The sequence below is a fragment of the Coregonus lavaretus genome (assembly GCF_964263955.1).
Source record: "Coregonus lavaretus genome assembly, chromosome: 7".
Classification (NCBI taxonomy): Eukaryota; Metazoa; Chordata; class Actinopteri; order Salmoniformes; family Salmonidae; genus Coregonus; species Coregonus lavaretus.
This window is the reverse complement of record NC_139994.1, coordinates 7,145,045-7,170,440: the sequence shown is the minus strand read 5'-3', so window position 1 is coordinate 7,170,440 and position 25,396 is coordinate 7,145,045. Positions and strand designations below refer to the sequence as shown.

Here is a 25,396-nt window from a genome sequence, read left to right as displayed (position 1 = left end):
CAGTTACTGTACTGTATCTAGTGTAGAGGACTTCAGATAGTGTACTGTATCTAGTGTAGAGGACTTCAGTTAGTGTACTGTATCTAGTGTAGAGGACTTCAGTTACTGTACTGTATCTAGTGTAGAGGGCTTCAGTTACTGTACTGTATTTAGTGTAGAGGACTTCAGTTACTGTACTGTATCTAGTGTAGAGGACTTCAGTTACTGTACTGTATCTAGTGTAGAGGACTTCAGTTACTGTACTGTATCTAGTGTAGAGGGCTTCAGTTACTGTACTGTGTCTAGTGTAGAGGACTTCAGTTACTGTACTGTATCTAGTGTAGAGGACTTCAGTTACTGTACTGTATCTAGTGTAGAGGACTTCAGTTACTGTACTGTATCTAGTGTAGAGGACTTCAGTTACTGTACTGTATCTAGTTTAGAGGACTTCCGTTACTGTACTGTATCTAGTGTAGAGGACTTCAGTTACTGTACTGTGTCTAGTGTAGAGGACTTCAGTTACTGTACTGTATCTAGTGTAGAGGACTTCAGTTACTGTACTGTGTCTAGTGTAGAGGACTTCAGTTACTGTACTGTATCTAGTGTAGATGACTTCAGTTACTGTACTGGCGGCAGGTAGCTTAGTGGTTAAGAGCGTTGTGCCAGTAACCGAAAGGTCGCTGGTTCTAATCCCCGAGCCCACTAGGTGAAAAATCTGTCGATGTGCCCTTGAGCAAGGCACTTAACCCTAATTGCTCCTGTAAGTCGCTCTGGATAAGAGCGTCTGCTAAATGACCAATTATTTTTATTATTATTATTACTGTATCTAGTGTAGAGGACTTCAGTTAGTGTACTGTATCTAGTGTAGAGGACTTCAGTTACTGTACTGTATCTAGTGTAGAGGACTTCAGTTACTGTACTGTATCTAGTGTAGAGGACTTCAGTTACTGTACTGTATCTAGTGTAGAGGACTTCAGTTACTGTACTGTATCTAGTGTAGAGGACTTCAGTTACTGTACTGTATCTAGTGTAGAGGACTTCAGTTAGTGTACTGTATCTAGTGTAGAGGACTTCAGTTACTGTACTGTATCTAGTGTAGAGGAATTCAGTTACTGTACTGTATCTAGTGTAGATGACTTTAGTTACTGTACTGTATCTAATGTAGAGGACTTCAGTTACTGTACTGTGTCTAGTGTAGAGGACTTCAGTTACTGTACTCTATCTAGTGTAGAGGACTTCAGTTACTGTACTGTATCTAGTGTAGAGGACTTCAGTTACTGTACTGTGTCTAGTGTAGAGGACTTCAGTTACTGTACTGTATCTAGTGTAGAGGACTTCAGTTACTGTACTGAATCTAGTGTAGAGGACTTCAGTTACTGTACTGTATCTAGTGTAGAGGACTTCAGTTACTGTACTGTATCTAGTGTAGAGGACTTAAGTTACTGTACTGTGTCTAGTGTAGAGGACTTCAGTTACTGTACTGTATCTAGTGTAGAGGACTTCAGTTACTGTACTGAATCTAGTGTAGAGGCCTTCAGTTAGTGTACTGTGTCTAGTGTAGAGGACTTCAGTTAGTGTACTGTGTCTAGTGTAGAGGACTTCAGTTACTGTACTGTATCTAGTGTAGAGGACTTCAGTTACTGTACTGTATCTAGTGTAGAGGACTTCAGTTAGTGTACTGTTACTAGTGTAGAGGACTTCAGTTAGTGTACTGTATCTAGTGTAGAGGACTTCAGTTACTGTACTGTGTCTAGTGTAGAGGACTTCAGTTACTGTACTGTATCTAGTGTAGAGGACTTCAGTTAGTGTACTGTATCTAGTGTAGAGGACTTCAGTTAGTGTACTGTATCTAGTTTAGAGGACTTCAGTTACTGTACTGTATCTAGTGTAGAGGACTTCAGTTACTGTACTGTATCTAGTGCAGAGGACTTCAGTTAGTGTACTGTATCTAGTGTAGAGGACTTCAGTTAGTGTACTGTATCTAGTATAGAGGACTTCAGTTAGTGTACTGTATCTAGTGCAGAGGACTTCAGTTACTGTACTGTATCTAGTGTAGAGGACTTCAGTTAGTGTACTGTATCTAGTGTAGAGGACTTCAGTTAGTGTACTGTATCTAGTGTAGAGGACTTCAGTTAGTGTACTGTGTCTAGTGTAGAGGACTTCAGTTACTGTACTGTATCTAGTGTAGAGGACTTCAGTTAGTGTACTGTATCTAGTGTAGAGGACTTCAGTTACTGTACTGTGTCTAGTGTAGAGGACTTCAGTTAGTGTACTGTATCTAGTGTAGAGGACTTCAGTTACTGTACTGTATCTAGTGTAGAGGACTTCAGTTACTGTACTGTATCTAGTGTAGAGGACTTCAGTTACTGTACTGTATCTAGTGTAGAGGACTTCAGTTACTGTACTGTATCTAGTGTAGAGGACTTCAGTTACTGTACTGTGTCTAGTGTAGAGGACTTCAGTTAGTGTACTGTATATAGTGTAGAGGACTTCAGTTATTGTACTGTATCTAGTGTAGAGGGCTTCAGTTACTGTACTGTATCTAGTGTAGAGGACTTCAGTTAGTGTACTGTATCTAGTGTAGAGGACTTCAGTTACTGTACTGTATCTAGTGTTGAGGACTTCAGTTACTGTACTGTATCTAGTGTAGAGGACTTCAGTTACTGTACTGTATCTAGTGTAGAGGACTTCAGTTAGTGTACTGTATCTAGTGTAGAGGACTTCAGTTACTGTACTGTATCTAGTGTAGAGGACTTCAGTTAGTGTACTGTATCTAGTGTAGAGGACTTCAGTTACTGTGCTGTATCTAGTGTAGAGGAATTCAGTTACTGTACTGTATCTAGTGTAGATGACTTTAGTTACTGTACTGTATCTAGTGTAGAGGACTTCAGTTACTGTACTGTGTCTAGTGTAGAGGACTTCAGTTACTGTACTGTATCTAGTGTAGAGGACTTCAGTTACTGTACTGTGTCTAGTGTAGAGGGCTTCAGTTAGTGTACTGTATCTAGTGTAGAGGACTTCAGTTACTGTACTGTATCTAGAGTAGAGGACTTCAGTTACTGTACTGTATCTAGTGCAGATGACTTCAGTTACTGTACTGTATCTAGTGTAGAGAACTTCAGTTAGTGTACTGTATCTAGTGTAGAGGTCTTCAGTTACTGTACTGTATCTAGTGTAGAGGACTTCAGTTACTGTACTGTGTCTAGTGTAGAGGGCTTCAGTTAGTGTACTGTATCTAGTGTAGAGGACTTCAGTTACTGTACTGTATCTAGAGTAGAGGACTTCAGTTACTGTACTGTATCTAGTGCAGATGACTTCAGTTACTGTACTGTATCTAGTGTAGAGGACTTCAGTTAGTGTACTGTATCTAGTGTAGAGGTCTTCAGTTAGTGTACTGTATCTAGTGTAGAGGACTTCAGTTAGTGTACTGTATCTAGTGTAGAGGACTTCAGTTACTGTACTGTATCTAGTGTAGAGGACTTCAGTTAGTGTACTTTATCTAGTGTAGAGGACTTCAGTTAGTGTACTGTATCTAGTGTAGAGGACTTCAGTTACTGTACTGTATCTAGTGTAGAGGACTTCAGTTACTGTACTGTATTCATGTAGAGGACTTCAGTTACTGTACTGTATCTAGTGTAGAGGACTTCAGTTACTGTACTGTGTCTAGTGTAGAGGAATTCAGTTACTGTACTGTATCTAGTGTAGAGGACTTCAGTTACTGTACTGTATCTAGTGTAGAGGACTTCCGTTACTGTACTGTGTCTAGTTTAGAAGACTTCAGTTAATGTACTGTATCTAGTGTAGAGGACTTCAGTTACTGTACTGTATCTAGTGTAGAGGACTTCAGTTACTGTACTGTATCTAGTGTAGAGGAATTCAGTTACTGTACTGTGTCTAGTGTAGAGGACTTCAGTTAGTGTACTGTATCTAGTGTAGAGGACTTCAGTTAGTGTACTGTATCTAGTGTAGAGGACTTCAGTTACTGTACTGTATCCAGTGCAGAGGACTTCAGTTAGTGTACTGTATCTAGTGTAGAGGACTTCAGTTAGTGTACTGTATCTAGTGTAGAGTACTTCAGTTAGTGTACTGTATCTAGTTTAGAGGACTTCAGTTACTGTACTGTATCTAGTGTAGAGGACTTCAGTTAGTGTACTGTATCTAGTGTAGAGGACTTCAGTTACTGTACTGTATCCAGTGCAGAGGACTTCAGTTAGTGTACTGTATCTAGTGTAGAGGACTTCAGTTAGTGTACTGTATCTAGTGTAGAGGACTTCAGTTAGTGTACTTTATCTAGTTTAGAGGACTTCAGTTAGTGTACTGTATCTAGTGTAGAGGACTTCAGTTAGTGTACTGTATCTAGTGTAGAGGACTTCAGTTACTGTACTGTATCTAGTGTAGAGGACTTCAGTTAGTGTACTGTATCTAGTGTAGAGGACTTCAGTTACTGTACTGTATCTAGTGTAGAGGACTTCAGTTACTGTACTGTATCTAGTGTAGAGGACTTCAGTTACTGTACTGTATCTAGTTTAGAGGACTTCAGTTAGTGTACTGTATCTAGTGTAGAGGACTTCAGTTATTGTACTGAATCTAGTGTAGAGGACTTCAGTTAGTGTACTGTATCTAGTGTAGAGGCCTTCAGTTACTGTACTGTATCTAGTGTAGAGGACTTCAGTTATTGTACTGTATCTAGTGTAGAGGACTTCAGTTACTGTACTGTATATAGTGTAGAGGACTTCAGTTACTGTACTGTGTCTAGTGTAGAGGACTTCAGTTACTGTACTGTATCTAGTGTAGAGGACTTCAGTTACTGTACTGTATCTAGTGTAGAGGACTTCAGTTACTGTACTGTATCTAGTGTAGAGGACTTCAGTTACTGTACTGTGTCTAGTGTAGAGGACTTCAGTTACTGTACTGTATCTAGTGTAGAGGACTTCAGTTACTGTACTGTATCTAGTGTAGAGGACTTCAGTTACTGTACTGTATCTAGTGTAGAGGACTTCAGTTACTGTACTGTATCTAGTGTAGAGGACTTCAGTTAGTGTACTGTGTCTAGTGTAGAGGACTTCAGTTACTGTACTGTATCTAGTGTAGAGGACTTCAGTTACTGTACTGTATCTAGTGTAGAGGACTTCAGTTACTGTACTGTATCTAGTGTAGAGGACTTCAGTTAGTGTACTGTGTCTAGTGTAGAGGACTTCAGTTACTGTACTGTATCTAGTGTAGAGGACTTCAGTTACTGGACTGTATCTAGTGTAGAGGACTTCAGTTAGTGTACTGTTACTAGTGTAGAGGACTTCAGTTAGTGTACTGTATCTAGTGTAGAGGACTTCAGTTACTGTACTGTGTCTAGTGTAGAGGACTTCAGTTACTGTACTGTATCTAGTGTAGAGGACATCAGTTACTGTACTGTATCTAGTGTAGAGGACTTCAGTTAGTGTACTGTATCTAGTTTAGAGGACTTCAGTTAGTGTACTGTATCTAGTGTAGAGGACTTCAGTTACTGTACTGTATCAAGTGCAGAGGACTTCAGTTAGTGTACTGTATCTAGTGTAGAGGACTTCAGTTAGTGTACTGTATCTAGTATAGAGGACTTCAGTTAGTGTACTGTATCTAGTGCAGAGGACTTCAGTTACTGTACTGTATCTAGTGTAGAGGACTTCAGTTATTGTACTGTATCTAGTGTAGAGGACTTCAGTTAGTGTACTGTATCTAGTGTAGAGGACTTCAGTTACTGTACTGTATCTAGTGTAGAGGACTTCAGTTATTGTACTGTATCTAGTGTAGAGGACTTCAGTTACTGTACTGTATATAGTGTAGAGGACTTCAGTTACTGTACTGTGTCTAGTGTAGAGGACTTCAGTTACTGTACTGTATCTAGTGTAGAGGACTTCAGTTATTGTACTGTATCTAGTGTAGAGGACTTCAGTTACTGTACTGTATATAGTGTAGAGGACTTCAGTTACTGTACTGTGTCTAGTGTAGAGGACTTCAGTTACTGTACTGTATCTAGTGTAGAGGACTTCAGTTACTGTACTGTATCTAGTGTAGAGGACTTCAGTTACTGTACTGTATCTAGTGTAGAGGACTTCAGTTACTGTACTGTGTCTAGTGTAGAGGACTTCAGTTACTGTACTGTATCTAGTGTAGAGGACTTCAGTTACTGTACTGTATCTAGTGTAGAGGACTTCAGTTACTGTACTGAATCTAGTGTAGAGGACTTCAGTTACTGTACTGTATCTAGTGTAGAGGACTTCAGTTAGTGTACTGTGTCTAGTGTAGAGGACTTCAGTTACTGTACTGTATCTAGTGTAGAGGACTTCAGTTACTGTACTGTATCTAGTGTAGAGGACTTCAGTTACTGTACTGTATCTAGTGTAGAGGACTTCAGTTACTGTACTGTGTCTAGTGTAGAGGACTTCAGTTACTGTACTGTATCTAGTGTAGAGGACTTCAGTTACTGTACTGTATCTAGTGTAGAGGACTTCAGTTACTGTACTGTATCTAGTGTAGAGGACTTCAGTTACTGTACTGTATCTAGTGTAGAGGACTTCAGTTAGTGTACTGTGTCTAGTGTAGAGGACTTCAGTTACTGTACTGTATCTAGTGTAGATGACTTCAGTTACTGTACTGTATCTAGTGTAGAGGACTTCAGTTACTGTACTGTATCTAGTGTAGAGGACTTCAGTTAGTGTACTGTGTCTAGTGTAGAGGACTTCAGTTAGTGTACTGTATCTAGTTTAGAGGACTTCAGTTAGTGTACTGTATCTAGTGTAGAGGACTTCAGTTACTGTACTGTATCTAGTGCAGAGGACTTCAGTTAGTGTACTGTATCTAGTGTAGAGGACTTCAGTTAGTGTACTGTATCTAGTATAGAGGACTTCAGTTAGTGTACTGTATCTAGTGCAGAGGACTTCAGTTACTGTACTGTATCTAGTGTAGAGGACTTCAGTTATTGTACTGTATCTAGTGTAGAGGACTTCAGTTAGTGTACTGTATCTAGTGTAGAGGACTTCAGTTACTGTACTGTATCTAGTGTAGAGGACTTCAGTTATTGTACTGTATCTAGTGTAGAGGACTTCAGTTAGTGTACTGTATCTAGTGTAGAGGACTTCAGTTAGTGTACTGTGTCTAGTGTAGAGGACTTCAGTTACTGTACTGTATCTAGTGTAGAGGACTTCAGTTAGTGTACTGTATCTAGTGTAGAGGACTTCAGTTACTGTACTGTGTCTAGTGTAGAGGACTTCAGTTAGTGTACTGTATCTAGTGTAGAGGACTTCAGTTACTGTACTGTATCTAGTGTAGAGGACTTCAGTTACTGTACTGTATCTAGTGTAGAGGACTTCAGTTACTGTACTGTATCTAGTGTAGAGGACTTCAGTTACTGTACTGTATCTAGTGTAGAGGACTTCAGTTACTGTACTGTGTCTAGTGTAGAGGACTTCAGTTAGTGTACTGTATATAGTGTAGAGGACTTCAGTTATTGTACTGTATCTAGTGTAGAGGGCTTCAGTTACTGTACTGTATCTAGTGTAGAGGACTTCAGTTAGTGTACTGTATCTAGTGTAGAGGACTTCAGTTACTGTACTGTATCTAGTGTTGAGGACTTCAGTTACTGTACTGTATCTAGTGTAGAGGACTTCAGTTACTGTACTGTATCTAGTGTAGAGGACTTCAGTTAGTGTACTGTATCTAGTGTAGAGGACTTCAGTTACTGTACTGTATCTAGTGTAGAGGACTTCAGTTAGTGTACTGTATCTAGTGTAGAGGACTTCAGTTACTGTGCTGTATCTAGTGTAGAGGAATTCAGTTACTGTACTGTATCTAGTGTAGATGACTTTAGTTACTGTACTGTATCTAGTGTAGAGGACTTCAGTTACTGTACTGTGTCTAGTGTAGAGGACTTCAGTTACTGTACTGTATCTAGTGTAGAGGACTTCAGTTACTGTACTGTGTCTAGTGTAGAGGGCTTCAGTTAGTGTACTGTATCTAGTGTAGAGGACTTCAGTTACTGTACTGTATCTAGAGTAGAGGACTTCAGTTACCGTACTGTATCTAGTGCAGATGACTTCAGTTACTGTACTGTATCTAGTGTAGAGAACTTCAGTTAGTGTACTGTATCTAGTGTAGAGGTCTTCAGTTACTGTACTGTATCTAGTGTAGAGGACTTCAGTTACTGTACTGTGTCTAGTGTAGAGGGCTTCAGTTAGTGTACTGTATCTAGTGTAGAGGACTTCAGTTACTGTACTGTATCTAGAGTAGAGGACTTCAGTTACTGTACTGTATCTAGTGCAGATGACTTCAGTTACTGTACTGTATCTAGTGTAGAGGACTTCAGTTAGTGTACTGTATCTAGTGTAGAGGTCTTCAGTTAGTGTCCTGTATCTAGTGTAGAGGACTTCAGTTAGTGTACTGTATCTAGTGTAGAGGACTTCAGTTACTGTACTGTATCTAGTGTAGAGGACTTCAGTTAGTGTACTTTATCTAGTGTAGAGGACTTCAGTTAGTGTACTGTATCTAGTGTAGAGGACTTCAGTTACTGTACTGTATCTAGTGTAGAGGACTTCAGTTACTGTACTGTATTCATGTAGAGGACTTCAGTTACTGTACTGTATCTAGTGTAGAGGACTTCAGTTACTGTACTGTGTCTAGTGTAGAGGAATTCAGTTACTGTACTGTATCTAGTGTAGAGGACTTCAGTTACTGTACTGTATCTAGTGTAGAGGACTTCCGTTACTGTACTGTGTCTAGTTTAGAAGACTTCAGTTAATGTACTGTATCTAGTGTAGAGGACTTCAGTTACTGTACTGTATCTAGTGTAGAGGACTTCAGTTACTGTACTGTATCTAGTGTAGAGGAATTCAGTTACTGTACTGTGTCTAGTGTAGATGACTTCAGTTAGTGTACTGTATCTAGTGTAGAGGACTTCAGTTAGTGTACTGTATCTAGTGTAGAGGACTTCAGTTACTGTACTGTATCCAGTGCAGAGGACTTCAGTTAGTGTACTGTATCTAGTGTAGAGGACTTCAGTTAGTGTACTGTATCTAGTGTAGAGTACTTCAGTTAGTGTACTGTATCTAGTTTAGAGGACTTCAGTTACTGTACTGTATCTAGTGTAGAGGACTTCAGTTAGTGTACTGTATCTAGTGTAGAGGACTTCAGTTACTGTACTGTATCCAGTGCAGAGGACTTCAGTTAGTGTACTGTATCTAGTGTAGAGGACTTCAGTTAGTGTACTGTATCTAGTGTAGAGGACTTCAGTTAGTGTACTTTATCTAGTTTAGAGGACTTCAGTTAGTGTACTGTATCTAGTGTAGAGGACTTCAGTTAGTGTACTGTATCTAGTGTAGAGGACTTCAGTTACTGTACTGTATCTAGTGTAGAGGACTTCAGTTAGTGTACTGTATCTAGTGTAGAGGACTTCAGTTACTGTACTGTATCTAGTGTAGAGGACTTCAGTTACTGTACTGTATCTAGTGTAGAGGACTTCAGTTACTGTACTGTATCTAGTTTAGAGGACTTCAGTTAGTGTACTGTATCTAGTGTAGAGGACTTCAGTTATTGTACTGTATCTAGTGTAGAGGACTTCAGTTAGTGTACTGTATCTAGTGTAGAGGACTTCAGTTACTGTACTGTATCTAGTGTAGAGGACTTCAGTTATTGTACTGTATCTAGTGTAGAGGACTTCAGTTACTGTACTGTATATAGTGTAGAGGACTTCAGTTACTGTACTGTGTCTAGTGTAGAGGACTTCAGTTACTGTACTGTATCTAGTGTAGAGGACTTCAGTTACTGTACTGTATCTAGTGTAGAGGACTTCAGTTACTGTACTGTATCTAGTGTAGAGGACTTCAGTTACTGTACTGTGTCTAGTGTAGAGGACTTCAGTTACTGTACTGTATCTAGTGTAGAGGACTTCAGTTACTGTACTGTATCTAGTGTAGAGGACTTCAGTTACTGTACTGTATCTAGTGTAGAGGACTTCAGTTACTGTACTGTATCTAGTGTAGAGGGCTTCAGTTAGTGTACTGTGTCTAGTGTAGAGGACTTCAGTTACTGTACTGTATCTAGTGTAGAGGACTTCAGTTACTGTACTGTATCTAGTGTAGAGGACTTCAGTTACTGTACTGTATCTAGTGTAGAGGACTTCAGTTAGTGTACTGTGTCTAGTGTAGAGGACTTCAGTTACTGTACTGTATCTAGTGTAGAGGACTTCAGTTACTGTACTGTATCTAGTGTAGAGGACTTCAGTTAGTGTACTGTTACTAGTGTAGAGGACTTCAGTTAGTGTACTGTATCTAGTGTAGAGGACTTCAGTTACTGTACTGTGTCTAGTGTAGAGGACTTCAGTTACTGTACTGTATCTAGTGTAGAGGACTTCAGTTACTGTACTGTATCTAGTGTAGAGGACTTCAGTTAGTGTACTGTATCTAGTTTAGAGGACTTCAGTTAGTGTACTGTATCTAGTGTAGAGGACTTCAGTTACTGTACTGTATCTAGTGCAGAGGACTTCAGTTAGTGTACTGTATCTAGTGTAGAGGACTTCAGTTAGTGTACTGTATCTAGTATAGAGGACTTCAGTTAGTGTACTGTATCTAGTGCAGAGGACTTCAGTTACTGTACTGTATCTAGTGTAGAGGACTTCAGTTATTGTACTGTATCTAGTGTAGAGGACTTCAGTTAGTGTACTGTATCTAGTGTAGAGGACTTCAGTTACTGTACTGTATCTAGTGTAGAGGACTTCAGTTATTGTACTGTATCTAGTGTAGAGGACTTCAGTTACTGTACTGTATATAGTGTAGAGGACTTCAGTTACTGTACTGTGTCTAGTGTAGAGGACTTCAGTTACTGTACTGTATCTAGTGTAGAGGACTTCAGTTATTGTACTGTATCTAGTGTAGAGGACTTCAGTTACTGTACTGTATATAGTGTAGAGGACTTCAGTTACTGTACTGTGTCTAGTGTAGAGGACTTCAGTTACTGTACTGTATCTAGTGTAGAGGACTTCAGTTACTGTACTGTATCTAGTGTAGAGGACTTCAGTTACTGTACTGTATCTAGTGTAGAGGACTTCAGTTACTGTACTGTGTCTAGTGTAGAGGACTTCAGTTACTGTACTGTATCTAGTGTAGAGGACTTCAGTTACTGTACTGTATCTAGTGTAGAGGACTTCAGTTACTGTACTGTATCTAGTGTAGAGGACTTCAGTTACTGTACTGTATCTAGTGTAGAGGACTTCAGTTAGTGTACTGTATCTAGTGTAGAGGACTTCAGTTACTGTACTGTATCTAGTGTTGAGGACTTCAGTTACTGTACTGTATCTAGTGTAGAGGACTTCAGTTACTGTACTGTATCTAGTGTAGAGGACTTCAGTTACTGTACTGTATCTAGTGTAGAGGACTTCAGTTAGTGTACTGTATCTAGTGTAGAGGACTTCAGTTACTGTACTGTATCTAGTGTAGAGGACTTCAGTTACTGTACTGTATCTAGTGTAGAGGACTTCAGTTACTGTACTGTGTCTAGTGTAGAGGACTTCAGTTACTGTACTGTATCTAGTGTAGAGAACTTCAGTTACTGTACTGTATCTAGTGTAGAGGACTTCAGTTACTGTACTGTATCTAGTGTAGAGGACTTCAGTTACTGTACTGTATCTAGTGTAGAGGACTTCAGTTAGTGTACTGTGTCTAGTGTAGAGGACTTCAGTTACTGTACTGTGTCTAGTGTAGAGGACTTCAGTTACTGTACTGTATCTAGTGTAGAGGACTTCAGTTATTGTACTGTATCTAGTGTAGAGGACTTCAGTTACTGTACTGTATATAGTGTAGAGGACTTCAGTTACTGTACTGTGTCTAGTGTAGAGGACTTCAGTTACTGTACTGTATCTAGTGTAGAGGACTTCAGTTACTGTACTGTATCTAGTGTAGAGGACTTCAGTTACTGTACTGTATCTAGTGTAGAGGACTTCAGTTACTGTACTGTGTCTAGTGTAGAGGACTTCAGTTACTGTACTGTATCTAGTGTAGAGGACTTCAGTTAGTGTACTGTATCTAGTGTAGAGGACTTCAGTTACTGTACTGTATCTAGTGTTGAGGACTTCAGTTACTGTACTGTATCTAGTGTAGAGGACTTCAGTTACTGTACTGTATCTAGTGTAGAGGACTTCAGTTACTGTACTGTATCTAGTGTAGAGGACTTCAGTTAGTGTACTGTATCTAGTGTAGAGGACTTCAGTTACTGTACTGTATCTAGTGTAGAGGACTTCAGTTACTGTACTGTATCTAGTGTAGAGGACTTCAGTTACTGTACTGTGTCTAGTGTAGAGGACTTCAGTTACTGTACTGTATCTAGTGTAGAGGACTTCAGTTACTGTACTGTATCTAGTGTAGAGGACTTCAGTTACTGTACTGTATCTAGTGTAGAGGACTTCAGTTACTGTACTGTATCTAGTGTAGAGGACTTCAGTTAGTGTACTGTGTCTAGTGTAGAGGACTTCAGTTACTGTACTGTGTCTAGTGTAGAGGACTTCAGTTACTGTACTGTATCTAGTGTAGAGGACTTCAGTTATTGTACTGTATCTAGTGTAGAGGACTTCAGTTACTGTACTGTATATAGTGTAGAGGACTTCAGTTACTGTACTGTGTCTAGTGTAGAGGACTTCAGTTACTGTACTGTATCTAGTGTAGAGGACTTCAGTTACTGTACTGTATCTAGTGTAGAGGACTTCAGTTACTGTACTGTATCTAGTGTAGAGGACTTCAGTTACTGTACTGTGTCTAGTGTAGAGGACTTCAGTTACTGTACTGTATCTAGTGTAGAGGACTTCAGTTACTGTACTGTATCTAGTGTAGAGGACTTCAGTTACTGTACTGTATCTAGTGTAGAGGACTTCAGTTACTGTACTGTATCTAGTGTAGAGGACTTCAGTTAGTGTACTGTGTCTAGTGTAGAGGACTTCAGTTACTGTACTGTATCTAGTGTAGAGGACTTCAGTTACTGTACTGTATCTAGTGTAGAGGACTTCAGTTAGTGTACTGTTACTAGTGTAGAGGACTTCAGTTAGTATACTGTATCTAGTGTAGAGGACTTCAGTTACTGTACTGTGTCTAGTGTAGAGGACTTCAGTTACTGTACTGTATCTAGTGTAGAGGACTTCAGTTACTGTACTGTATCTAGTGTAGAGGACTTCAGTTAGTGTACTGTATCTAGTTTAGAGGACTTCAGTTAGTGTACTGTATCTAGTGTAGAGGACTTCAGTTACTGTACTGTATCTAGTGCAGAGGACTTCAGTTAGTGTACTGTATCTAGTGTAGAGGACTTCAGTTAGTGTACTGTATCTAGTATAGAGGACTTCAGTTAGTGTACTGTATCTAGTGCAGAGGACTTCAGTTACTGTACTGTATCTAGTGTAGAGGACTTCAGTTAGTGTACTGTATCTAGTGTAGAGGACTTCAGTTAGTGTACTGTATCTAGTGTAGAGGACTTCAGTTAGTGTACTGTGTCTAGTGTAGAGGACTTCAGTTACTGTACTGTATCTAGTGTAGAGGACTTCAGTTAGTGTACTGTATCTAGTGTAGAGGACTTCAGTTACTGTACTGTGTCTAGTGTAGAGGACTTCAGTTAGTGTACTGTATCTAGTGTAGAGGACTTCAGTTACTGTACTGTATCTAGTGTAGAGGACTTCAGTTACTGTACTGTATCTAGTGTAGAGGACTTCAGTTACTGTACTGTATCTAGTGTAGAGGACTTCAGTTACTGTACTGTATCTAGTGTAGAGGACTTCAGTTACTGTACTGTGTCTAGTGTAGAGGACTTCAGTTAGTGTACTGTATATAGTGTAGAGGACTTCAGTTATTGTACTGTATCTAGTGTAGAGGGCTTCAGTTACTGTACTGTATCTAGTGTAGAGGACTTCAGTTAGTGTACTGTATCTAGTGCAGAGGACTTCAGTTAGTGTACTGTATCTAGTGTAGAGGACTTCAGTTAGTGTACTGTATCTAGTATAGAGGACTTCAGTTAGTGTACTGTATCTAGTGTAGAGGACTTCAGTTACTGTACTGTATCTAGTGTAGAGGACTTCAGTTACTGTACTGTATCTAGTGTAGAGGACTTCAGTTACTGTACTGTATCTAGTGCAGAGGACTTCAGTGTAGAGGGACTGGAGGGCTAAGTTAGTAATATGAGGTATTGCCAGGGAAAGTAGGGTATTTGAGGTGAATGTGGAGGATCATGCCAAAAGGAGCTTCATCGAATGATGGGTGCATCCCAAATGGCACCCTATTCAGTTACTGTACTGTATCTAGTGTAGAGGACTTCAGTTACTGTACTGTATCTAGTGTAGAGGACTTCAGTAGTGCACTATATAAGGAATGGGTGCCATTTGGGACAGAACTGATGTCTGATGTCTGGGTTTAGGGACTCTGCTGAATAAGCCAGAACTAAGGAGAATGTTCAGAACAGAATTCTGGCCAGGACTACAGCCATCAGCCCCTGGACTACCTTACCCATAATCCTTTTTGGTAGTGGAGGCCATATTTGAGGTAACCAACCCACATGAATACATACTATACTTTACTATGGTATAAATACTGTAGTATTACTATAGTTTAAAAAACTGCAGCAATTTTGCATACTGTAGTATACTGTTGTTTTTACTATAGTGTTTTTGCAGATTTATTATAGTATCCCTCACACACACACACACACACACACACACACACACACACACACACACACACAGCAGTGACTCTTACTGTACCTTTGACCCACATTGTCCATTGTCTCCTGGCAGACCAGGTGCTCCCTGTGAATGCAGGAGGAGAAGATCAGTGAGATAACGAGGCTGTATACTCACAACACAGCTAGCTACATGTACGTGCAATTTACTGGAATGCATGTTTCTGTAATGATGACAAACACCACATCAGAATAATTACTCACGTCTTTACCCGCTGCTCCATCACTGCCTGGTTCTCCCTGAGAGATAGAAGCAGGGAGAGAGAAGAGGGAAATAGAGAGAAGATTTATTATCAAGACATCCCCATGACATGCACATCTATCCTGTTCTATATCTGTATGTGTTGAAACAATAGGAGTGTGTGTACTGACCTGCATTCCTGGATGGCCGGGGGGTCCGGCTGGTCCAACCATCCCTGGTAGCCCTCTGTCTCCTGCCTGGCCTTTCTCACCCTGTATACCCTAGAGAGAGAGAGGGGGTGGGGGTGGGGGTGGGGGGGGGGGGGGTGGGGGGGGGGGGTTTGGGAAGAGAGAGACAGAGAGAGAGAGAGAGAGAGAGAGAGAGAGAGAATTTGAAAACAAATCCAATTTTGAAAATACCACAGTGTGCAATCAAAGCAACAATATTTGTGACCTGTTGCCACAAGAAAAGGGCAACCAGTGAAGAACAAACACCACTGTAAATACAACCCATATTTATGTTGATTTATTTTCCCTTTTTTTACATTAACTATTTGCACATCGTTACAACACTGTATATAGACATAATATGACATTGGAAATGTCTTTATTCTTCTTGAACTTGTGTGAGTGTAATATTTACTGTTCACTTTTTATTGTTTATTTCACTTTTGTTTATCCATTTCACTTGCTTTGGCAATGTAAACATATGTTTCCCATGCCAATAAAGCCCCTGGAATTGAATTGAATTGAGAGAAGAGAGAGAGAGGAGAGAGAGAGAGAAAGAGAGAGAGAGGAGAGAGAGAGAAAGAGAGAGAGAGAAGAGAGCAAGGAGATAGAGTGCGAGACAGAGAGGAGAGAGAGAGGAACAACAGAGAGAGAGAGAGGAGAGAGAGAGAGGAACAACAGAGAGAGAGAGAGAGAGAGAGAGAGAAGAGAGAGAGAGAAACAACAGAGAGACAGTGTGATGAGTAACCTTACCTGAGAAATAACACTGACAGAACACAACGCTAACACTGCAAATAAACCAGTTGATATGTGTTCCTTCTACATTCGAATAAAATAGACGTGTTGATGATGATAATATTTCCTCTCACCACTCCAGCTGGGCCTGCTGGTCCTGGGGGTCCTGCTGCTCCTGCAGTGCCCTACCAATAAAACATACAGCTGTTAGCTACATATACCCATACAAACCTTCTTAACAAACACACTGAATACAACAACACAAACCAAGAGTCATATACAGTCACCTCCTAAATGATTGGCACCCTTGATTAAGATGAGCAAAAAAGACCATAAAATAAATATTGAATGCAAAAAAAAAAGGACAATTATATATTTTTTATACCAATACAATTGGTCAAAATTATTGGCACCCCTGTTTTCAATACATTGTGTACCCTCCCCTTGGTAGGATAACAGCACGGAGCCTTTTTCTATCATGTTTAATGAGATTAGAGAAGACATTGGGAAGGATCTTAGAACCTTCCTCCATATTTCTAGATCCTTAATATCCTTTGGGCTGCGCTTATGGACTGCTCTCTTCAATTCAAACAAAGTGTGGAGACTGAGTTGGCCATTGCAAAATGTTGATTTGGTGGCCAAATAACAATTTCTTTGTGGATTTTGACGTGCGCTTCGGGTCATTGCTGGAAGATCCACTTGCGTCCAATTTTCATTATCATGGCAGAGGCAACCAGGTTTTGGGCTAAAATGTCCTGGTACTTAGTAGAGATCATGACGCCGTTGACCTTAAAAAAGGGCCGCAGGATCAATGGAAGCAAAACAGCCGCATAACATCAAAGATCCACCACCATATTTTAAAGTAGTTATGAGGTTATTTTTTGCAAATGCATCCTTCTTTCGACGCCAAACCCACCGCTGGCTTACTTGTCCAAAGACCTCTATTTTCACCTAATCTGATCATAGCATCCGGTTCCAATCCAAGTGCCAATGCCGTTTAGAAAACTCCAGGCGTTTACATTTGTTGGTTGCTCTCAATAAAGGCTTTTTTCTGGCAACCCTTCCAAAGAGCCTATTTGCATGGAGGTGGCGTCTAATCGTAGATTTGGACACTTGGTGACCCCAATATGTGATCAAATTCTGTAATTCTCCAACTGTGGCCCTTCGATTTTCCTTTGCCTCCTGAACCATCGTTCTCAATGTGCGTGGGGACAAGATACACATGCGTCCTTTTCCAACAAGTGTACCACTGTTCCAGTGGTTTTAAACTTCTTAATAGTGGTAAGAGGTACAATACCAGTGAAAAGTGTTTTAATTTTTTTTTAAATTATTTTCTACATTGTAGAATAATAGTGAAGACATCACAACTATGAAATAACACATATGGAATCATGTAGTAACCATTTTTTTTTTTTAACAAATCAAAATATATTTGAGATTCTTCAAATAGCCACCCTTTGCCTTGATGGCAGCTTTGCACACTCTTGGAATTCTCTCAACCAGCTTCATGAGGAATGCTTTTCCAACAGTATTGAAGGAGTTCCCACATATGCTGAGCACTTTTCCTTCACTCTGCGGTCCAACTCATCCCAAACCATCTCAATTGGGTTGAGGTTGGGTGATTGTGGAGGCCAGGTCATCTGATGCAGCACTCCGTCACTCTCCTTGGTCAAATAGCCCTTACACAGCCTGGAGGTGTGTTTTGGGTCATTGTCCTTTTGATAAACAAATTATAGTCCCACTAAGCCCAAACCAGATGGGATGGCGTATCGCTGCAGAATGCTGTGGTAGCTATGCTGGTTAAGTGTGCCTTGAATTCTAAATAAATCACTGACAGTGTCAACAGCAAAGCACCCCCACACCATAATACCTCCATGCTTCACGGTGGGTACCATACATGCAGAGATCATCCGTTCACCTACTCTGCGTCTCACAAAGACACGGCGGTTGGAACCCAAAATCTCAAATTTGGAATCATTTTCCAGCAGTCCGTCTCCTTCCTCGGATACCGCATTACAACCTCAGGTGTGGAGATGGAGGGAGATCGCATTTCAGCCGTGCGTAATTGACCGACTCCCACCGCGGTGAAGGAGGTGCAGCGCTTTATTGGCTTCGCCAACTGCTATCGGACGTTTATCCGGGGCTCTGGCAAGGCCGCAGCTCCCATTACATCTATGTTGAAGGGTGGGCCGTTCCGGCTCCGCTGGTCTGCTGAGACTGACAGGGCCTTCAGTAACCTGAGGGGTCTATTCACCTCAGCCCGGTACTGGCCCACCCCGATCCATCACTACCGTTCGTAGCGGAGGTGGATGCGTCCGAGGTAGGGATAGGCGTTGTCCTGTCTCAACGCTTGGGCACGCCACCCAAGTTCCGCCCCTGTGCCATCTTCTCTAAGAAGCTCAGCCCGGCGGAGCAGAACTATGACGTTGGTGATCGGGAGCTGTTGGCTGTTGTCCGAGCCCTGACCGTATGGAGGCATTGGTTCGAAGGGGCGAAACACCCTTTCCTCGTCTGGACGGACCACCGTAACCTGGAGTACATCCGGGCAGCGAGGAGGCTGAATCCTCGCCAGGCCAGGTTGGCCCTATTCTTCACCTGGTTTGATTTCACACTATCATACATCCCGGGTACGAAGAACGTGAAGGCAGACGCATTGTCACGGCTGTATGACACAGAGGAGAGGCCCAGAGACAACACCCCCATACTCCCGGCCTCCTGCATTGTGGCGCCGGTAGTATGGGAGATGGACGCAGATATAGAGCAGGCGTTACGCACAGAGCCATCTCCACCGCAGTGTCCAGCTGGGCTGCAGTACATGGCTGCTCTTATCCATGATTGTCTGATCTACTGGGCACACACGTCCCCCTCCTCTGGTCACCCAGGTATCGGTCGTACAGTGCGCTGCCTGACCGGAAGGTACTGGTGGCCTACCTTGGCTAAGGACGTGAGGGTGTATGTCTCCTCCTGCTCGGTGTGCGCCCAGAGTAAGGCACCTAGGCACCTCCCAACGGGTAAGCTTCAACCTTTACCAGTTCCACAACGACCATGGTCTCACCTGAGTGTTGATTTCCTGACTGATCTTCCCCTCTCCCAAGGTAACACCACCATCCTGGTCGTTGTGGATCGCTTTTCCAAGGCCTGCCGCCTCCTTCCTCTGCCCGGTCTCCCCACGGCCCTGCAAACTGCGGAGGCCCTGTTTACACACGTCTTCCAGCTCTACGGGGTACCAGAGGATATAGTGTCTGACCGAGGTCCCCAGTTCACATCCAAGGTCTGGAAGGCGTTCATGGAACGTCTGGAGGTCTCGGTCAGCCTGACCTCTGGTTTCCACCCCGAGTCTATTGGGCAGGTGGAACGGGTAAATCAGGATGTGGGTAGGTTCCTGCGGTTCTACTACCAGGACCGGCCGGGGGAGTGGCCGAATAGGCCCAGAAATCCCTCCGTCACTCTTCCACTAACCTAACGCCATTCCAATCCGAAGCTGCCTCCCCTCCTTGTTCGGGCAGGCTTTGTTGTTCGTCGTCACCGGCCTTCTAGCCACTGCCGCTCCATATCTCATCATTCCACTTGTCAATTACACACACCTGGTTCATATTCCCCTCATTAGTCCATGTATAAGTGTTCCCTCTGCCCCTTTGTCCTTGTGGGTGATTGTTTCATGTGAGATGATTGAGCTACCTGCACTTTGTATTGCCGGGGTATATTTTCCCTGTGTGCCTGTATTTGTTCCAGTGTGCCTGTTTTGCGCAACGGACTGTTGACACTATCCAGCGTAACTGTGTACTACGGAATAAACTCTGTATTCTGTGAGTTACCCCCCTGGCCTGACTCCTTCAAATCACACTCTCACATATTGGTGTGCTTTAGTAGTGCTTTCTTTGCAGCAATTCGAACATGAAGGCCTGATTCACGCAGTCTCCTCTGAACAGTTGATGTTGAGTTGTGTCTGTTACTTTAACTCTGTGAAGCATTTATTTGGGCTGCAATCTGAGGTGCAGTTAATTCTAATGAACTTATCCTCTGTAGCAGAGGTAACTCTGGGTCTTCCTTTCCTGTGGGCTTCCTCATGAGAGACAGTTTCATCATAGCGCTTGATGGTTTTTGCGACTGCACTTGAAGAAACTTTCAACGTTTGTGACATTTTCTGTATTGACTGACCTTCATGTCTTAAAGTCGTTTCTCTTTGCTTATTTGAGCTGTTCTTGCCATAATATGGACTTGGTCTTTTACCAAATAGGGTTATCTTCTGTATACCACTCCTACATTGTCACAACACAACTGATTGGCTCAAACACACTAAGAAATTCCATAAATTAACTTGTCATCAAGGCAAAGGGTGGCTATTTGAAGAATCTCAAATATAAAATATATTTTGATTTGTTTAACACTTTTTTGGTTACTTCATGATTCCTAATGTGTTATTTCATAGTTTTAATGTCTTCACTATTATTCTACAATGTAGCAAATAGTAAAAATAAAGAAAAATCCTTAAACGAGTAGGTGTGTCCAAACTTTTCACTAGTACTGTATATTATTATTTATTAGCATTTTTTTGTACCCATTGTTGTATTTATGAAGGTCAATATTCAATAACCATTCGTCTCTTTTCATTTTCTGAGTTCTTTGTCTTTCCCCATGGTGATGACTCATGTTTTTTACATGTGTGTTACCTCTTTTTTATACCCAAGTGAAACAGGAAGCCATGGAAGGCCACAATACAGTTCCTTAGGCCACAATACTGTTCCTTAAACTGAGATTAACTTTACTGCAGTGGGCTAAATCAGGGTCGCACAGAGTGTTCCTTGGTATTCTTACAAATCTACTTTGAAACAAAAGCATACACCTCACACACATGGTTATGTGCTTAAAAAAAGAAGAAACCTGTACCATGTCAGATTTAGAGTTGAAATGTCTTAAAGTTTGAGTTTGCATCCCAATATTACACTTTATATACATTACAGACGACTGAAATATAACAAAACTGTTTGGCAGAGAAACACCGAATTTTCTGCGTTTTTGTTAAAATAATGTTTATTAATTAGGAAATTAGGAAGAATATTAATAACATTCCACACATGAGGCCACTAGAGGGCGATTTGGTCATTTGACTGCAGGAAATGGCTACAAAAGTAGAATGTTAACACAGATTTTTATTTTGTTTTATTTTATTTATAAGAATCTTTAGGGGTGCTAACAATTTTGACACCAAACTTTTTTGTGAGCATACAATAGAGGTCATTATTTGTATTATTTATTTTGTACTTTTTTTTTTGCTCATCTTTATCAAGGTCGCAATAATTCTGTAGGTGACTGTACGTGAGAGGTTAAAGGTAATGTACTCACAAGGTGTCCTGGGGGACCGGGTCGACCCTGAGGCCCTGGGGTTCCAGCATCACCCTGCAAATGGTCAAAGGTTGCTCTCAGTTTGACACATATTGTGACAAAATCCTTCATTCAATTGGTGTTGTCATTAGAAATGGTTGTCATTCATTCATTACATATGAACATCATTCAAACATTAAACAACATGAATTGAGAAGGTACATGCAACATTTGGTTTGACTTACCTCAAGTCCTGGTCTACCAGCTGGCCCTGGTGGGCCAACAGGTCCAGCATCACCCTGAAGAGAGGAGGAAGATGGAGGGAGAGCGGTGAGTATCCAATATCCATAACAATGTGCTCATAATCTGTATCAGTGTTCTATATGGTAGCAGGCATCTGACAGACAAACTGAAGAGAGTAGTGTGTGTGTGTGTGTGTACGCGCGTGCGCATTTGTGTGTGTGTGTGCGCACGTGTGTGGTTGACTCACCTTCTGTCCAGGGAAGCCAACATGTCCATGCTTCCCTTTGAAACCCTGAGAGCAGAGGGATCAAACATAAACATGACACACATCACATCTCAAAACACGCAGCTTTCAAAACATATCACTTTGAAATCTCACACTGATTTGAACACCTGAACGCTCAAAGGCCACACACAGAAACACTGACATAGACAGAAAGTAGCGTAATTGACACAATAAGCTCTCTTTCCTTTCTTCATTGTTTTGAACTGTGTGAAAACAATAAGGTATATTTAGCATACCAAACAGTAAACATTGTGCAGAGCAGCTGTGTCAATAACTCAGTTAAAACCCAATTATTCTGGGCCCATTTTCATAAAGCATCTCAGACTAGGAGTGCTGGTATGGCCCTTGAACTCTTTGTAGGGAAACATGGGCAGCTGATTGGCACGTACAGTAAGCTCTGTGACATACGTGCATATAATGGTATGTGAGGTGAGCTCTTGGGTGACATCAGTGGGTGATGTTTTGACCGATACAATTCACCTGCTCCATTTGGGCTCAAGGTGAATGTGATGATTCACACACTGATGACAAGCCAGTGATGTCACATAAGTGAAGTCATGTAAAGGTCAAAAGGCACTTACCGGCATTCCTTTGTGTCCTGCCGCCCCTGGAAGCCCTGGCTCTCCCTGAGAGAGCCAGAGAGAGAGATGGAGAGGGGGGGGGGGGGGGGGGGGGTCAATTCAAGAAATCCTACTTTACTCCTTCCATAGACTAACAATAGTATCTACAGTACCATGTAGTATGTCTGAATCTTCTCTTACCCTCATCCCTGGTTTCCCATCTTTACCGTCCAATCCCTCAAATCCAGGAGGTCCCTTTGGACACACACAGGAAGGAAGGCAGTGAGGTGAGAGCATTCTTTAAAACTCATATTCCATGAAATTGCAAAATATATATATATCTCGTGATAATGCAAACAGACACACAGACACACTCACCTGCAAGCCAGGAGACCCAGGAGAACCTGGAGGTCCAGACGGGCCCTGTGGACCTTGTGCTCCATCATTACCCTGAGAGAGAGAGACACAGTGACAGAGAGAGAGAGAGAGACAGAGACAGAGAGAGAGAGAGAGAGAGACAGAGAGAGAGAGAGAAAGAGAGACACACACAGAGAGAGGGAGAGAGACACAGTGAGAGAGTGAGACACAGAGACAGAGAGAGAGAGAGAGAGAGAGAGAGAGAGAGAGAGAGAGAGAGAGAGAGAGAGAGAGAGAGAGAGAGAGAGAGAGAGAGAGAGAGAGAGAGAGAGAGAGAGAGAGAGAGAGAAATTAACATTATCCTCACTATTAAGTAGAAACAGAAATAGGAAAAACTATTATGATAAGCTGCTCTACCTTGTCAGCCTTGGGTCCAGGTGATCCTTCTCTTCCTTGTTTCCCAGGGGGACCAGGGGGGCCCTACAAAGTTAACATTTAGTATCAAGAGGTAAGTGATGGGGTACATCACATGCCAATAGATATTTAACTAAGAGAGCCATAAAGATGACTGTTTCACTTACCGATGTTCCTGGGAAGCCTGGTTGCCCTTGGGAGCCCTACAAATGGCGAGAGAATACATCAGTCTGTGTGTGTGTGTGTGTGTGTGTGTGTGTGTGTGTGTGTGTGTGTGTGTGTGTGTGTGTGTGTGTGTGTGTGTGTGTGTTTGAACACAGCATTTGGAATGTACTGTATATTTAGAATGCATATTTCATTGTTTGATACCTGATCTCCCTTTGGTCCAATGGGACCTGCCAGTCCAGCCTCTCCTTTGGGTCCCTGTGGACAAACAGAGAGCATTACTTTAAAATGAACAAAGACTTGAACCACAACCTTGAAACACAAACCAGAATATTCCCTAGAGTACAAGATTATGCTTTTTAGTCCTAAAGACGCAGGATATATATGATGTTATGGATGATAGGTTATAGGGACAAGGGATAAAGATGTAGGGATGAGGTTATGGATGATAGGTTATAGGGACAAGGGATAAAGATGTAGGGATGAGGTTATGGATGATAGGTTATAGGGACAAGGGATAAAGATGTAGGGATGAGGTTATGGATGATAGGTTATAGGGACAAGGGATAAAGATGTAGGGATGAGGTTATGGATGATAGGTTATAGGGACAAGGGATAAAGATGAGGGGATGAGGGGATGAGGTTACAGACCGCTACTCCAGCCTGTCCCTGGTATCCTGGGTTGCCTGGTGGACCCTGTAGGAGAGAGAATGGGGATAAGTCACTATCTCACACTCACTATCTCACACTCACTGTCTCACACTCACTATCTCACACTCACTATGTCACACTCACTATCTAACACTCACTGTCTCACTCTCACTATCTCACACTCACTATCTCACACTCACTATGTCACACTCACTACCTAACACTCACTGTCTCACTCTCACTATCTCACACTCACTGTCTCACTCTCACTATCTCACACTCACTATCTTACACTCACTGTCTTACACTCACTGTCTTACACTCACTGTCACACACTCACTGTCCCACACTCTCTGTCACACTCTCACTATCTCACACTCACTGTCTCACACTCACTATGTCACACTCACTGTCTCACACTCACTGTCTCAGACTCACTGTCTCACACTCACTATACCACACTCACTGTCTAACACTCACTGTCTCAATCTCACTGTCTTACACTCACTGTCACACACTCACTGTCCCACACTCTCTGTCTCACACTCACTGTCTCACACTCACTGTCTCACACTCACTGTTTCACACTCACTATATCACACTCACTGTCTAACACTCACTGTCTCAATCTCACTGTCTTACACTCACTGTCACACACTCACTGTCCCACACTCTCTGTCTCACACTCACTGTCTCACACTCACTGTCTCACACTCACTGTCTCACACTCACTATATCACACTCACTGTCTAACACTCACTGTCTCAATCTCACTGTCTTACACTCACTGTCACACACTCACTGTCCCACACTCTCTGTCTCACACTCACTGTCTCACACTCACTGTCTCACACTCACTGTCCACACTCACTATATCACAGTTACTGTCTCAGACTAACTGTCTCACACTCACTGTCTCACACTCACTATGTCACACTCACTGTCTCACACTCACACTCACTGTCTCACACTCACTGTCTCACACTCACTGTCTCACACTCACTATGTCACACTCACTGTCTCACACTCACTATATCACAGTCACTGTAGTAATGAAATAGTACCCAACAGATTCATAGTTATCAACTGACTATATGACATGTTAACTGCTACAGCTATTCTGTTAAAATGCCATATGTTTCTTAGACTATCCAAATGAGGTGAAAAAACATCAATGTTCAATATATGACAACTGTGTTTGTTATGGATTACCGATTCTCCCTTTGTTCCTGCAGCGCCTGGGGTACCCCGCTCGCCCTTCAGGCCCTGTCAATCAATCAATCAATAAATCAATCAGTCAGTCAAAATCCATCCATCCATCTATCCATCCATCAATCCATCCATCTTTCAACCAATCAGCAAAGCAGCCAAAATGTTCCCAATATGTTCATTCATGTAAACGTGATGAAACAAGTTGTTGTGTCTTACAGGAAGTCCAGGTAGTCCCATAGAACCTGGGTATCCATTAGTTCCTGGAGGGCCCTAATAGAGACCATAAAGATGTAGAAATTAAAGTAAAAATACATCTAATTAAACTTTATCTATC

The 25,396-nt window shown here is 41.8% G+C and overlaps 1 protein-coding gene across 1 annotated transcript in view; it reads right to left on the bottom strand.

Annotated features, from left to right (window-relative positions):
• Nucleotides 1-25,396, bottom strand: part of LOC311131860 (uncharacterized protein) — a 165,680-nt gene that overhangs the window by 19,995 nt on the left and 120,289 nt on the right. The window contains exons 49-64 of the mRNA XM_084164988.1: nt 25,279-25,332; nt 25,063-25,116; nt 23,851-23,895; nt 23,404-23,457; nt 23,202-23,237; nt 23,038-23,100; nt 22,642-22,713; nt 22,465-22,518; nt 22,285-22,329; nt 21,665-21,709; nt 21,420-21,473; nt 21,196-21,249; nt 15,987-16,037; nt 15,082-15,171; nt 14,914-14,949; nt 14,732-14,776 (exon numbers count right to left, since the gene is read on the bottom strand). Coding sequence (XP_084021114.1) covers nt 14,732-14,776; nt 14,914-14,949; nt 15,082-15,171; nt 15,987-16,037; nt 21,196-21,249; nt 21,420-21,473; nt 21,665-21,709; nt 22,285-22,329; nt 22,465-22,518; nt 22,642-22,713; nt 23,038-23,100; nt 23,202-23,237; nt 23,404-23,457; nt 23,851-23,895; nt 25,063-25,116; nt 25,279-25,332 — 852 coding nt within the window. The remainder of the gene's footprint in view (nt 1-14,731; nt 14,777-14,913; nt 14,950-15,081; nt 15,172-15,986; nt 16,038-21,195; nt 21,250-21,419; nt 21,474-21,664; nt 21,710-22,284; nt 22,330-22,464; nt 22,519-22,641; nt 22,714-23,037; nt 23,101-23,201; nt 23,238-23,403; nt 23,458-23,850; nt 23,896-25,062; nt 25,117-25,278; nt 25,333-25,396) is intronic.